The sequence below is a fragment of the Pelodiscus sinensis genome, chromosome 10 (genome assembly GCF_052426305.1).
Source record: "Pelodiscus sinensis isolate ZL-2025 chromosome 10, ASM5242630v1, whole genome shotgun sequence".
NCBI lineage: Eukaryota > Metazoa > Chordata > Testudines > Trionychidae > Pelodiscus > Pelodiscus sinensis.
Window position 1 is genome coordinate 8,050,270 of NC_143061.1, and position 15,820 is coordinate 8,066,089.

The following is a 15,820-nucleotide window of genomic DNA, read 5'->3' on the forward strand; positions in this document are numbered from 1 at the left end:
GCTTCCCATTCAGGCACCTATCGGTACAATTAATCCCAGCCCCGTTCTAAACTGCAGCACAAAGGATTTGGAGCGAGGCCCTTTCTCTGGAAACAAAAGGCAGCCTGCGGGAGAGAACCTGAGGTTGCACTTTTCCCGCTGACGCGCATTTCACACACACAAAGCAAAGCCACACAGAGTGCTGTGCATCAGGGCAGGCCCTGCCGGGAGACCCTTCCACGCACTTCCCAGACTCCAATGCCCACCCACTCCTATATCCCGCCCCCACGCCTCTGGGAGGAGCCTTCACTGGAGGCAGGGAGATGGCTGGCCAGCTGCTGGGGACTATCCCAGGACAAGCATCTGCCCAGCAACACCCTGAATCCCATGCTGGGTGTGCTGCCCAGATCCCACTCAGCCCTTGTCACTGGTAAGGGACAACTGTGATGAACCGGGGCTGTATCTGCACAACTTGTATATTACGGCTGAGTGTGCGAAGGTGTGTTATTAAAAGTGGCTGTCCTGCGAGTCCCCCTGTGAGTCAGGATCCAGCACTGCTAACAGATCTTCAGGTTCACAATGCTGCTTAGCCCACAGAAAGGTTATGCTAGAAACCAGCCCCAGCCTTGGAAATCCACCCTAGCTCTACCCTTCTGAAGGGAGAGCAGAAGTGTAAACTTACCAGGAGTAAAACAAACGAGACCAGGTGACAGAGGGGTTTATATAAAGAACTACACCAGAGCGGGGGTGAGAGAGGAGGAGGAAGCAGAGGCAAGATACAGCAAGGTCACAGAAGGCAGGAGCAGCACAGGGGGTAGGGGCCCTGCCTGCTTTCCTGATCCTAGCTGGCCCAGGGACAAAGCAAGGGAGCAGAGTGCCCTGTAGTGGTGAGGAAACGGAGGCAGAGACGTGGGTGTAAAGTTTGTTTTGCGCGATTCGTCTGACTCAGTCTAACAGAGCACCAAGGGGTTAGTCAGTGCAAAGCCTGCAACTGCGGAGCTGACTGCTTTATGCCTACCATCGGCCCCTCAAGAGCTGAACTGTAACCTGGGAAGGGGGAGGATTCTGGAGCGGGCTGTGTTTGGGGGCAGCTGGGAGCATAGGGCAGATGAGCCAAGGAGCCCCATTGCTGAGGGGTAGCAGAGTGAGCACTGGTGCCCAGAGAAGCGCAGGCCAGACAGGGTGAGCATTGGTGCCCAACGAAGCACAGGTTAGTAGGTGGGCAGCAGGGCACACGTGCGAGGGCAGGTGACAATGCCACACCCCCGAAACGAGACGATCCCATCCACCCATCCCCCTTGCACAGTCTGCCCCACCCCACTGCAGGGAATGCTCCTGCCTCACCAGGCTGCCAGGAGCTCTCCTTGCTCCCCTGCCTGCTCCAGCGCCAGGGAACGCTCCCCCGTTCACAGTGCATTTCCCGGGCAGGTCCCGGTGGCGCAACACAGGGCTCTCCGTGGGAGGGACGGGAGGCAGCAGCTGGGGCGTGTGCCGCGAGGGGGGAGAGGAGAGGAGACACCCAGCGCGGTTTGGTGCTAGAATCCCAGGCTGGAATTAGCAATGCTGGGGCACTGGCAAGAGCCACGGAGGTGGGGCTGCTCACTCTCCCCACCCCCAGTATTTTTAACAAGGGAGGCCCTCTTGGCTCCTTCCCCCCACGCCCCAGGGGATCAGAACAGTCAGCGCAAAGCTATTCCAGGCCCAGGAGAGGCTGTGACCCCTGAGCTTCGGACACGGGCCTCTGCAGGACTGCCAAGGCCCCAACCTGCGCTGCCTGCCTGCCTGCCTTTGATCTAGACAGATGCTGTGCGACAGCTCCCCCTGCAGGAGCCGGGCCTGGCTGCAGCTGCAGACACACCAGAGCGAGGAGCCCTGTACTCTGCCAGCGCCCGATAAATACCTCCCCCTCTTGCCCCATCCCACAGGTTATCCCCGCACCTGGGATCGCTCAGCCCTAGGTCCTGCCCACACAACCCCCCTTGGGGAATCCACCCAGCGCGGGATCAATCCTTCAGCTTCCAGCCCCTTCCGCAATCACATCTCATCAGGCAGGGGTCAGCTTCCCTGCCCCCCCTTTTTACCCACCCTACCCCTCTGCCCCCTTGTGCGGTTTGACACCTGAGCCAAAGCAAGGGGCTGCACCCCAGCAGCATACACCATCACCCTCCCTGCAGCGGCCGGGCAGGGCCCAGCCCAAGCAGATCATGCAGACAGACCCGCATGGCTCCCCTCCTGTCTCTCACCAGCAATCCCGCGTCAGCGGCAGGCACCTGTCCCGGAGTCAATACTTCCCTTTCCAACCCAGGGGCATCTGGGCGTGGCAGGAAAGAGGGAACATTGTGGTCCATCAAGCTTCCCACACTAGCCTACACGGCTCCAGTGGCAGGGGCCGCACCACCCCCTCACGTCAGAGCAGAGGATGTTAAGAGGCAGGTAACTGGCTAATCATGTAGTCGATTAGTTGAGAAGAGAAGGCGCTTGGTGGTCCTAGCTCCTCGACCCGCCGCGAGCCATCCCTGCTGCAGCTCTGAAGTTTAAATGTGCTAAGGGCCAGGGTGCCTGCCCGCCTGTCTCATTACATTTGAAGTGCAGATCCACAGCAGGGGTAGATCCCCCTTGCCTGCTCAGCTGCAGCAGCTTCTGCCTGCAGCCAGCCCAGGCTGCCACAGACAGGGGCTGCTGCCGGAGCAGCCTCTGCCCTGGTGAGCTTGGCCCGCCATGGGCGGAGGCTGTTTCGTGGCAGCCTCCCCTATTCCCCTCTTCCACGCTGCTGCCTCTGATAGATGCAGCAGCAAGGGAGGAGGAGCAGGCAGCACTGCAGAGACGGTGCTGGGAGGAACCAGGATTTAAGCCAGCTCCCCACAGCACTCACCCCCTCTTGCTGCAGGGAAATGCAAGTAGTTGACCGCTCGCTTACATCCCTGTTCAGAACCTCGGACTGTCAACCCGCACATGCCAGCAGCCAACTGGGAGCAAAAGGAAAATGGAGCCGGGGTCCCATCTGTGGCCCTTCATGCTCAGGACATTTGGAACATCAAAGGAGATCAGATCTGCTGAGCCAGACACTGGCACACGCAATCCAGTATCTTGCCTCTGGCAGTGGGCAGAGCCTGCCCCACTTTGAGCTAAGAGAGCTGTGAGCACTTAGGAAGAGACTCATGATTGCTGTATCATCGTAGGGCCTAGACGCCCCAACGAGACTGGGGCCCCATTGTAGAGACGCGACGGCAGTCTCCGCCCTGAAGAGTTTACAACCTCAACAGAAAACCCAAAGGAAGTAGCTCCATTTATCGATGGGGACCTGAGGCACTAGGAGGTTCAGGGCCCCAACTCCAGGCTACACTGGGAGTCCATAGCAGAGCCGGGAATGGAGGTTCGCTCTTGAGTCCCAGGTTGGTTCCTTTACTGCAAGGCTGTCTGCAGGGGACAGTGCATGTGCCCCCAACAATCCTCCTGGAAAACTAGCCCAAACCAGAGGGTACAATCAGCTGAACCCGGGGTAGGGAGGAATGGGTGGGGCCGTGTGACTGAGCAGCCAGCAACTCCACCCCCGCCATCCCTTCTCCCCTGCAAACACATCTCACTGCTCACGACTATTTCACCCACCCTCACGCAGACCCTCGGTCATTTACAGATACAAATCGCAGACAAATATCACTGAACGAGCAAGGAAGCCGGAGGTAGCTTCTCTGAGCTGGAGCATTTTCTGCAGTCCCCGGGTGTCTCACTGGCCCACCACTAAAGCCCCAAAGGGAAGCTTCTGGCTGGAATCCCCCCCGCCCCCCCCCCCATGAGCAGAGCTCGGATGGGAACAAGGCAGACTAGGATCAGGTGACGTCAGACAGGTGCCAGCTCTCCGGCTGGAAAAGCTGCTGAAGTGCTGGCGATAAAGGGAGGGCCGAGTGCTCGTTACTTTTGGGTCACGCACACTCTGGGAGCAGAGCCCTCAGCTCTGACCTGCCAGGAAGCAGAGGCTAGGCCTGGCGTTACCAATGCAGGACTGCCCCGCTCACCACTCTGCCCCCCACCGGGGGGGTCAATGCCTCCCCACCTCACACAGACTGAGGCTTGCTAACAATTGGTGGGCCTAGTCACTTCATTGCCATTCCCTGCTAGTGCTGGACATGCACCCCCTGAGCAGGAAGATTCAGGCAAGAACAGCAGCAGACGGTACCTGGGCAGAGGGGCAGCCTGACACCCTCCTGCCCCCCATACTTTGGTGATTCTCTCCCTTCTACTCTGAGCTGGAGCTTTGGGTGCGGCCTCCCAAGCAGACGGCCCCACCAGCCGTGCCAGGCCCAGCCATGGGGCGGCAGCAGCCATGGCTGAAGGCACCAAAGATGGAGAGAACCCAGAGCCATTTAGAGCCAGCTGCTCAGAGCCTGTCTCCACGCTGCAATTACAGTTCTATTAATACCCCGGGGACTTCGGAGCGCGACGCACCCTGTGCAACTCCAGGGTCTGCAGAGGGAGGCAGCTTCACGTGGAAGAAGAGCTATTCCCTGGCTCCAGCTCCCCTTCAAAGGTGCGAGCCAGGTCCCTTTGCTCTCCTCTGCAGGGCCTTTAGCATCCCCAGATAAAGGAGCAGCTCTCTTTCCCACGGGGCTGCTCCTGGACTCCTTCACAACGGAGACCCCAGTCTCTGCTCACTGACTCCCTCACATTCCAAAGCTGTGGTCTCAGCCAAGCCTCCGGCTGCCACTTCCTGCCGTAGGCCTCACCTCAGCCCTGCAGCCTTCATCACACCACAGGTGTCTCCCAGCCCTGTTGCAAGGGGTTTCTCTTTTCACCGCTGCGGCAGCCAATCCGGGCTTTGGGGGCAACAACTGACACCCCTTCCAGCTGCGGAGACCTCCCAGGCCAGCCGGCAGGACGGATGGATAAGTCACTCTCCTGGCAGAAATGGCCACTCTGTCCACTCGCCGGCCATGGGAATAACTCAGCCGAGCGGGTGACAACAGCCTTGCCTGAGCCGCAAACGCCATCAGCCGGGACATAGAGGCAGCGAACTGCTCCACTAACACGCCTTCCTTTCCAGACTTTATGGCAAAATAGAACCACTCTGCACCCTCCAGCACAGTGAGATGGAGAAGAGCGCGGCCTGTTTCATCCGCAAGTTCCCAACAGCCAGAGGAGAGAAACAAGCAGATCCCTGCTGCTCTAGGCTGCACCCCTGGCTCCAGGGTTCCCGCGGGGCAGAGCCTGTTTTGGGGAGGTTCAGGCATCAGAGGCTCCGGGCTGCATGTGATTCAGGGCCACCAAACAAGCTCCGGTCCGTCTCCGGCTTTGCTGTGGCTCCTGGAGGTGGCAGTCATTACTGAGCCAGGGTACCTCCCTCTGAGCTGCACTGGCAGGTTATTCTTCTGGCAGTCCCCCCCCCCCCCCAAAAAAAAAAATGTTTCCAGAAGTTCCTTATCACGGATCCAGAGACGCTCCCCGGCCCATAGACGCAGGGCTCAGAGAGGCAGTGCTCGGCTGTCAAGCTACCTCTGCCAAGACTTCCCTCCCCACTCCTGCCTGGGGCAGTTACCCGAATCTCTGCGCTGCACTCTGCTTACTTCCTCCAGCTCTCAAGCGCCGACCCCATCTGGAACTGTTTAAACCCAAATACCCCCCCTCCCCACTTTCCAAAGTCAGATTCTTCCGAAGTTAAAACAAGCAGAGAGTCAAGGAGGGGGGTGCCCAGGCCTGGCTGGCTCTCTCTCCTCTTCATTTCAGTTTAATTTCTGGGGAACTAGAATAAATCTGTTCCTGGCAATCGTTCAAGCCCCGCACATTTTTCTCATTAATAAAAAAAAAAAAGGCTGCGGACTGCACGCCGTTTGTGCGTGCATGTAGAACAGCCCCCCTCCCGGTAATCCCTCAAGTGGGGGATCTCTCAGGGCTCGGCGCTCGCTGGGCAATTGGCAGAATTAGCCAAGTGACAAGCGGGGCCGGCTGGAGACATGGACAACCCACCCCCGCCCTCCCACCCAGATGGATTTCAGCCCCTCCACCAACGGTACTCGACCCCACCTCCCAGGGAAACCAGTCTGAGCAAATGCTGCAGCAGCAGCTGCCATCAGGAGGGCGAGGCCTAGTACATCCGTCTCTCCTACCATCCACCCCCTGAGCTAACTGCCTCCCCAGCTCCATCTGGGGGCAGGAAAAGCCGGGGAGGATGGGCCAGTTCCAGCCTCAACTCCACTCTCCCCAAAGCTGCTCTTCACGGCTCGGCCGAGCCCCACGCCTGCAGCCTGCCATGGTTAGGAAGAGCTGGCCACTGCTGGCATTCCAGGGAAGGGGGCTGCGAAACAGGTGCTGGTTGGTGCCTCCCGGCGCAGGGCTGGGATGTGCCAGCCCACTTGGTGTTGCTGTTTGTGTTGCTGAATTCCCATTTGGGGGCGCCCCAAGTAACACCACGAAGGGAAGCTGCACCCCGAATCTCCCTACGTGGGCACACAGCCTTGGCACTCAGTGTCACTCGGTGTCCCTCTCTGTGCAAAAATACCCTCTAACCTAACCAGTCTCCCTCCCCGTATTCTGAGCCAGTCCTGCTCCACCGCCCTCCCCCTGCAGAGGAACATCCCAGCTTCACACCCGCAAGTGCCCATACTTCAGCGGCCACGGATTTGGGTGCTTGACCTTGATGGGAAGTGGAAACAGAGGAGTCAGATGAGCTCAACAGCAGGAGGGAGGAATAAAGGGCCGGTCAATGGCGCTTCGCTATGGCAACACCATTGGAGTGCAAGAAGTCTGAAGCAGTGGGGCTTCCCAGAAGAAAAGCTACCACCGTGATGGACCCAGGGCTCTGCCCAAAGGAGTTACAACTACTGCTAACTCCCGGACTATTGGCAGAGCAGAGAGCGGGGATACAGAGCCCCCCACGGATCACGCATCATCTCAGCGTCATGGCTGCCCGATCTGCACCCCCTTCCATTGCCCTCTTCCTGATCGGGATGTGCCACAGAAATCCAGGCACTGGCAAGGACAGGGAGACGTCAGCATCGTGTGACAAGAGCCCCAACGCGCTAATGTGTGTTCCTAGGGACGTTTGTTTTTAAAGGTGCCCTTAATCAGGAAGGAGAATCACTAAGAAGTCAAGTGTAGGTGGCCTGTTTTGCTTACAGAATGGGTTCCTGGTTTCCTTCGTGGCTAAGCCACCACCCTGCCCTACAGGCTTAGGATCCCCTATTCGAGTTACCCAGTGCCGGCCCTGCTTAGCAATCACGGTATTTCTCCATTCGCCTGACTGGAGAAATTTTTGTAAAAGTTCCTTTTGAATCTCATTTAGTGCCATCTTACTGGGCTACAAAGGGCTCAGCGCAGTTCCGCTGCTTGCCTGCCTGTGCCCACGCGGCTGGGAGGGAAGCCGAGACAGGGGCACGGATCCCACACATTGTTTGGGCCATCAACATTTCCACTTTAACAACAAGCCGAACAAGGCCGACGTGCCTGGAACACGACAGCTCCATCATCCCCCCCCAGCCCAGAGCTACACCGGAGACCGAGGAATGGACGAGGACCCGGATGAAAGATTTTTTCCCCCTTCCCTCTCTCCAATATGGCAGCTTCTGGTCAGAAACCCTGCTCCGAGACCGCGCTGCCCTCCTCCTGCTCCCCGTGCTCTGTGGCCGGGTGCAGAGGGGCAGGAGTTCTCAACCTGACAAATACAAGGCTGAGAAGGGGTTTTCTGTGCCTGTTTATTTCCTAGTAACATGCTGAGGGCGATATTCAGGGAGCTGCGAGCCCACTCCACTGAGCTGTGAGCCGAAGCACGCATGTCTAGCCCTCCTCCTTGCCCCGCCACTGACTAGCTCCCTCCCAAACACACTGTTTTGACTTATCCTTGAACCGAACTGCAGAGGAAGCAAAGGGCAGGACAGAACCCACCCATGTCAGGATTTAGATGCTAGCAGCCAGGAGACACCCAGCTGAGTGGTCAGCGCGCTCCCTGTGAACCCAGGGCTCTGCCTGACCCTCCTGCAGACGAGCCCACTTTTGGGGATGACTTGGTAACTCTTATTTAAATTGCTACCTTGGCCCTTAGGGCAGAGCCAGGCTGAGAGCCCCGTGGAGAAACTTGGCACACACCCCGTCAGCTTGTCCGGCCAATGGCTGAGAATCCCAAGCCACTGAAACAGGGCACCCAAACCAGACCGGAACTGGGCCTACAACATTTTGTGGCTGGACTGGAGGGCACTCGGCTGTTTACACACACACCCGCCCGCCGCCACCCCTCCCCCTGTGCTCGGCACCAAGGAGGAGACGCTTAATCCCGACAAACCAGTTTGACTCAGCACAACAACAGGCGCAGCTACAATTTTAAAAACATGCAAGTCTGTGATTCAGAAACATGCAAGTCTGTGGTCCCTTAATTTTCCAATCGCAGCAGCAGCAACAACTTATCACGGAAAGAAAATGCAACCAACTGGTCTCCCCGAATATTTGGTGCAGTAAGTCATCCCCTTGGTGGAGAACTCAGGGAAGTTTCGTTCAGGCAGTTGGATGCGTTATGCCTCTAACTTGGAGCAAAGTGCTATTATGCAAAAGAACAATAGAAGTGAGAAGCCACAAACATACTGACTGCCACCGAAAGGCTCACCACATGCAACACGGTGCAAGTTCTTCCCTCGCGCTAACTCGCTGCATGCTCCACTTGACACAAAAGAAAGCCTCTCTGCTCCTCGGCTCAGGAAGCACAGACAAGCAGCTTTCAGGCAGCAGGGCATTTTGTGAGGAACGGAGATTTCACAAGTGTAGCCCACACGCTGAAGCCCCACGCCTGGCATTCTCTCCCCCCACTTATCCCCAAGCGTCAATAAAAGGGCCGAACTAAGATCTATTAGTCACCCCCGTCGAGAAATGAGGCATGTCAGTGAAATGTATTTAAACAAAAAGCAAAAATCCTCTGCCAAGAAAATATCTGACAGGCTCAGAACTTGGGGGGCTGGGGTGTGGTTTTGTTACAGGAATGAACGTGGGCGCAGCATTGGGAGAGGGGGCCTTCATACAGCTATGTGGTGGCTGTAGACCAGCAATCAGGAAAAACCAAGACAAGGACTCGTTCTTCATGGCGGCCATTTGTGCCAGCCAAGGCCTGGAAGAGGAGCCTGCGGCTTCTCTCTGCAACTTCAGTCCAAATCTTTCACATTCCCAAACGTTCAGGGAAGGTGCGGACATTCAGCTATTTACATTAGGGGAGCCCAGGAACAGGGCACTGCTTCGGGAGAGGCGCACAGAAAATCGCTTCCCTCTCCCCAGCCGCAGACGCGCTCCCCAACGGGCAGCCACACAGGAGCCTATGAGAAAACAAACACTGGAGAGGCCGAATTTCACCCCGGAGAAAAACACAAGAGAAGGCAGTCGTCTTGTCTGCCCACCCGGGCCACACACTGGTGAGGGAGCCTGGCGGAGCCTCGTCAGCAGCTATCCACCATGCCTCCTTCCACGACCAATTCTACCCCCAGCCGCACAGCGCCAGGGACCTCGCCTGGACAGCTGGCAATCACATCAGACATGCTGAGGCATTAAACATGGGGAGAGAAAATGTGATTTATGGGAAATAAATTAATCCCAGAGCATTTTGCTTGGGTCCCACATTTGGGCCTTGGCAGGCTGGGACACGGAGTCTCTGACGTAATGGATGGTTCTCAGTGCCCCGAGCGGTTCCGCAGCCCAGACTAAGTGCCAACAGCTGGGTAAAGAGGTGGCTAGAGACCCAGAGGCCATAACATGCATGTTAGTGAGCCCTCCACGCAGGCTCCCATAGCCAGTTCCCGACCCCAGCCCAGCTCCCAGCCAAACCCGTCTCCTTGAATTCAAACGCTTCGCCCGCAGAAAGCCACTGCTGTGGCTTCTGGACAGAGCATTCCTTCTCCAGCAGGCCGAGGCTCTGCTAAACTGGAGAAGAAAAACACATTGTGACTTCAAACAAACGCAGCGCACTTACAGGATCTGGAGAGAAACCATTTTCTTCTCGGCAGCACAAAGCCCTCACTGAGCCGCTGCGGAGAACGGCTTCCCCCCACCCTCTCGGGGCCTTGCTAAGAAACCCAACTCCAAGCGATTCCATCCCAAGACAGGGCCGGGAGCACAACGCCATGCCAGCCGTGAGCGGCGACACCCCAGCCCAAGTGACCACGAACTACAGCAGTGACCGTGGACTCTACACCTCAGCCAACCAGCTGGGAGCTGCCCGTTCCCAGCAGAGACGCCCTGACAAGTCAGACGGCAGGATCCCAGGCCGGTTACAGAGTATCTGCCTACAGATTTATTACCGTGGTGGATTTATGATTATCACTAAAATATCTGAAAAGCCATGCACACTAGATTTACAGGAACGGCCCGAATGCTCCAGTACCGTCAGGAAACAGCTTTGCGAGCGGCTAAAAAAGCACAACACAGCAGAAGTGCAGGAGCGTGATCCCCTGCTGTGGGGCCATGGATCGCAGCTCCCATGGATGGGATGGGAAAGACAGGAGTCACTGAACCCGCTGCTGGCCCAGCCAGCCAGCTTCGCAGCCTTACTAGAAGAGGAGCTGAAACAGGCTGGGGGCTAGAAGCGCCCTCTAATACCAGAGACAGTCATGCCGGCTTGTTCCACACACAGGCAGCCTCCAAACCCAGCACTGAAGCAGGCTGCTCACGGAGACCTGGCAAACAGCTGGAAGATGAGCCCCTCCAAAGGAGCCCTCGGCCCTTCAGAAGCAAAGAAAATCCTGCCGTGCCTAAGTGAAAGCGGTTTGTTTTCCCTGCCCTGCTCTTCACCCCAATCCACGCAGGTTAAACAGCAGAGCCCACCAAAGCCCTTCCTGAGGAAAGGCGGCCCAACCTCTCATGGCCCCTTTCTGGGAGCTGTGTGGATTCCGGCTGTTGCATCTGCAACCCATTGACACTGCAAGACCCTGGGTCCCAGCACTAGGGCTGGAATGCAGGTGCCCAAGACAGCCCACCAGAAGCGCTGCAGAAGGACAATGCAACAGCCAGGGAGCACAGGGCTGACCTAGGAGCAGTAGGCAACAAGAAACTCAAGCTGAGACGCATGCCTGTGACACACAATCAATCCCCCTCTAACGCACGCCGCGTCAAAATCCTCCCGATTGTGCTGGGCCCCAGAACAGACCAGGCTCTCAACTCCCGCATCTTGGATAGGAAATTAATTGTGGGATAGATGCGGGATAATGCTGCACCCAGCGATTCCCATCAACATCAAAGCTCTGCAGTGTCGGGTGCTGCACAGATGCATAAGAACCCAGACCCTGCCCAGAAGTACTTAATTCTGCAATATCTATTCACTACAGCCACTCTGTCACGTCAGGCAATTTCCAAGCGGATACTGAGGGGACCACCGCTAGTTCAACATTTCCCCAAAAGAGCAGTGATCATCCACACACAGCATGCGGTGGGAGTCCTGGGGTTCTAGAAGCTCAAAGCCCGAGTAGGCCAAGAGATCCCAGTTTGGCCTTCATAGGGAACCACTCAAGGTGACTTTTGCCTAAGATTTGAAGTTTTCTTGAGGGGGAGAAAAATATACATGATTTGGAACAAAGTCCCAGCCTTTCACAAAGCCCAAAGGCCACAAGAAATGTTGCTTTTTCTACACTCCAGCAGAGGAAGCACCCAAATCTACCACCTTCAAAAACAAACATCACCACCCAAAGGCTGCAGCATGGGACCATGCACAGGGAAAGCAAAATGACTCCGAACAAGACACACACTTCTATTTTTCAGAGGGGTAGCCGTGTTAGTCTGAATCTCCTCGCCACTTCTATTTTTGTTATCCCGCACAGCCCCGCAAACTAAATTACAAATGTTTTCAGGGACTAGCTGATGTGTTTAACAAGGCAGGAAATTCTCTTAATCTGTTTTTGGGGGTTTTTTTGGAAGTGGTCAGCAACCCTACATGCGCAGACACCTTTTTATCCTCTGGCAAGCGAGAGTGGATAGATACAGAAAGGGCGGGAGGAGGGGGGAGAAGGGGGAGCAAAAATGAGAAATCCACAATGATCTCAGCAGAGGGGAGACTTTTGTCACTACACAAAAATTCAAGAAGTTGAGTGCAAAAATGAAACGTCTATCATCCACAACTAGCCTCCATTCCAAACTGTCTGTCCACAAGGCACACAAATTCCAGTCTCTTCCCCCTATTATCTTTAGCCAGCTGGGACTACAAAGCTGCTTTCCTCTCACAAATAGGAAGGATCACCCGGCTACCCAGAAGATTGCAATTTCACCCTGTTCGTGGAAAAAAATTAATTGCCTTTTTATCTTCAACTGAACTATAAGAGAGTTTCTTTTCCAGATCAAGAGGGGGAGGAAGAAATCTGCCCACAGCACGCCTACTCTTGGAAGGACACACACTAATACAGTCACCAGCTACTTCCCTTTGGGGGAAGTAAGGTAACCAAAAGGCTTCAGGCTCTGTATGGAGGACTTTCCTTCATATTTGCAGTTAAATCGTTCAGAGCTTTGTAGCCACCATTTGGTCTCAGTAGAGGAGCCAGGATACAACAGTCTAACACCCAGGCATTTCTCTGGGGGCCTCATCAGCTTCTGTGACCTCCAACCTTTCACTTAAAACATTTAAATTTCTAGGCTTTTTGGTTGTGGAGAAAACCCACTAGCTATCAACTAAGGAAGCTCTTTCTCCTGTGTTTGCAAATGGATAGCCTGAAACAGTTCACAGAAAGAGCAGCTGCCCACATACAGCTCAACAGTGTGTTAACTCTGAAGTCTAATGATGTGACAATGTCAATGCTTCACCCTGGATTTGGCTACTTGAAGGATTCAGGCAGAGTTTAGGGTTGTGAGTACACTACCTGTCCCACATCCCACTCGGCTCCTTGGAATTTCAGCGGGGAATCCTAACTTCCTGACAGAATCGGTCAATTAAAAGAATAAAAACCAAGGGGAAAAAACAACCCAAGAAATGTTGCCAACAGATTTTAGTTTTTTCAACCAACTTCCACATATGCCCTTGCAAATCTGGCTCTCAACACCTCAGGGACCCCTCTTGAGCTCCCCACCTCTGTCTGGGCCCAGCGGCACCCCACCACTTCAAAGGGGGGGTCCACAGGGACGCCTCTCTGCCCCCCTGCCGCTCCATACAGACTGGCTGCGTCGCCCTGCGCTCGCCTGGCACCCGGCGCAGACACGGGTGGGCAGGCTGCGGGGAGCTTGGATTCTCGCCCTCGGCGGGGGTCTGGCCAGCCCACGGGGGGAGCCAAACCCTCACTCCCTCGCCAGGCGCTGATCCCCACGGGCCAGTGGCGCTGGCTGTCGTGGGCCAGGAGTCGGGGCAGCGTCCCCCCATCCCACCCGCCGGCGACACCCCGTCCTGCGCTCGGCGCCTCCAGCTGTGCAGCGCAGCCGGCGCGCCCCAGCCAGCGCCCGGGACGGGGACGGCCCAGAAGGGGGGGGGGACCCCAGCCAGCGCCCGGGACGGCCCAGAAGGGGGGGGGGGACCCCAGCCGGAGCCCGGGACGGGGACGGCCCAGAAGGGGGGGGGGGACCCCAGCCGGAGCCCGGGACGGGGACGGCCCAGAAGGGGGGGGGGAGACCCCAGCCGGAGCCCGGGACGGGGACGGCCCAGAAGGGGGGGGGGACCCAGCCGGAGCCCGGGACGGGGACGGCCCAGAAGGGGGGGGGGGGGACCCAGCCGGAGCCCGGGACGGGGACGGCCCAGAAGGGGGGGGGACCCCAGCCGGAGCCCGGGACGGGGACGGCCCAGAAGGGGGGGGGGGACCCAGCCGGAGCCCGGGACGGGGACGGCCCAGAAGGGGGGGGGGACCCAGCCGGAGCCCGGGACGGGGACGGCCCAGAAGGGGGGGGGGACCCAGCCGGAGCCCGGGACGGCCCAGAAGGGGGGGGGACCCAGCCGGAGCCGGGACAGCACGCGAGGCCCCCCCGGGGGGTGTCCCGGGTGCCCCCCCCCTGAGAGCCCGGACCAGCCCCCCCGGCGGGTCTCACCTTCCAGGGCGCGGCGGCCGCCGGGCAGGAGCAGCAGCAGCAGCAGCGGCAGCGGCGCGGCCATGGCGGGGGCGCGGGGCCCCGGCAGTGCCCGGACTCGGGGCGGCCCCGCGCGGGCGGGTGGCGGGGGAGCTGCGCGGTGGGGGGGTCCCGGGCTGGTGGCGGGGGGGGGGGCGGTGCCGGGCTGCGGGGGGCGAATCGGCTCCGGCGCGGCTGCCCCGGGGTCTCGCGGCTCCGCTCGCCGCCGCTCACGCTCCAGCTCTGGGGGCTCCGGCTCCGCCGCCGCGGCTCAGCCCCGGGGGGCGGGGCCGGGCCGCCAGTCACCCGCTGGACACGCCCCTGGCAACCAAACAGCGCACTCAGCGGGAGCGCCGCGCTGGGGACACGCCCCTGACAACGCCACGCGCGCAGCCCATTGGGCGCGAAAGTCCCTGAAGCCCCGCCCCCAGCCGCGAGGCGGAGCTTAAGACAGGGGCGGGGCTTTGTAGGAAAGATGAATTAGAAGGGGAGGGGACTCGCTACAGGCCCCGCCCCGTCCCCCTCCCATTGAGCTGCTAGAGCGAGGAGAGCGCCCCACCTAGCGGCCACAAATGGAACTGGCCTCTTAAAGGGGCCGCACCCCCACCCCACCCATAGGGGGGCACGAGAATAATGAGCCTACCTTAAACGGGAAGCCACCCGCCACCCCTCCCGCCGTGCAGCCAGCTCTGCTCCCCCCTCCGGCAAGGCAGCTGCTACCCATCCCCCCATCCCTGCCCAGCCTCCCCCATCTCCCAGCACCCTCCTACAGTCTTTGCTCTCCCCACATCCACATCCCAGGTCCCCCCACTGTTCCAGCCCTAGCCAGCCCCTCCTCTGCCCCCGTTTGCTGCCCCAGTTCTCTCCCTTCACAGTAGCCGGCCCCCCACATGCGCTTGCTCGTGCCCTGTCTCCTTTCCCTCTATCCCTCTGCACTCTTCCGTCTCCCTCCTGCCCCCCACATTCCCCCCTCCTCAGTCTTCCATCAGCTCTCCGGGTTCCCCTGCACCCTCCTCCCCTTAGTCTCCCCCAGCCCCCCCACTCTCCTCTCCTAGGTCCCAGGTGGCCCCCATTTTTCCTGAAGGCAGCCTGGCCTCCCTCCCATTGGAAACAAGGACAGATGGGTGACCAACGGCTGCCCCACCCCATGATCCTTGTGCTCCCAGACTTCCAGCTTCCTTTGAGATCCAAGAGCTGCAGTATTTGCAAGGCCCACAGTCCCTCCCGCTCACGTCCACCCTTGAAGTTGGCATGCAGCTCTGCAAAGCGGCTGGCAGAGCCCCAGCTGTTAACACTGTCCTGGCTGCTCAACCCCTCTGACACTCTGCCACCCTTCCCCTCTCCTTTACCGCTTCACATGCCTATGCTGGGTCTTGCAGCCGGCCCAAACCTGGAGAGCTGCAGCAGCAGAGGGAGGAGGTTACTGTCAGGGCTAGGGCTGAGCGCGGGGGCTCCTTTGTCCCTCAGTTGTGCCCAGGGAGGTGGGAATTTCCTGCTACCCTGAGCTCCAGGTAGCAGCAGTCCCAGTAACAAAGCAACATGTCCGGAACCCCTCCATGACAGTCTCCCCCCTCCTGGCCATCAGCACCCACATGCAGCCACATATGCCAACCATGGACCAGGCAGCAAAGGAGTGTCCAAGTGCCCATCTCTCCCGCTCTCTGGGATGTGGGTGAAGGACATGTAGCTAATGTGTAAAGGAGGTAACCCTGTGCCTTCTAATCCCTGAATCAGGGGGCCTGAGGCTGCTCCCCACTTTCATGGCACTCTCAGCTGCACTGGGCCTGGCACGATCCCAGGTAGAAACATCCAGACTGTAGCATTTTACAGGGCAGCTCCTTTGCTCCACTCTGCTCTCTCGGCACCGCTCAGG

General features: G+C 58.4%; 1 protein-coding gene across 4 annotated transcripts in view; it reads right to left on the minus strand.

The window, feature by feature from the left end:
• The window catches only part of EPHB3 (EPH receptor B3), a 53,284-nt gene extending 39,107 nt beyond the window's left edge, over nucleotides 1–14,177 (minus strand). Inside the window, exon 1 of one of the 4 annotated variants that reach the window (XM_075938070.2) lies at nucleotides 13,930–14,177. In XM_075938070.2, coding sequence (XP_075794185.2) covers nucleotides 13,930–13,993 — 64 coding nt within the window. In that variant the 5' untranslated portion in view covers nucleotides 13,994–14,177. The remainder of the gene's footprint in view (nucleotides 1–13,929) is intronic. The other 3 variants (XM_075938069.2, XM_075938072.2, XM_075938071.2) reach the window with 3 other exon arrangements.
• Nucleotides 14,178–15,820: the final 1,643 nt, after the last annotated feature.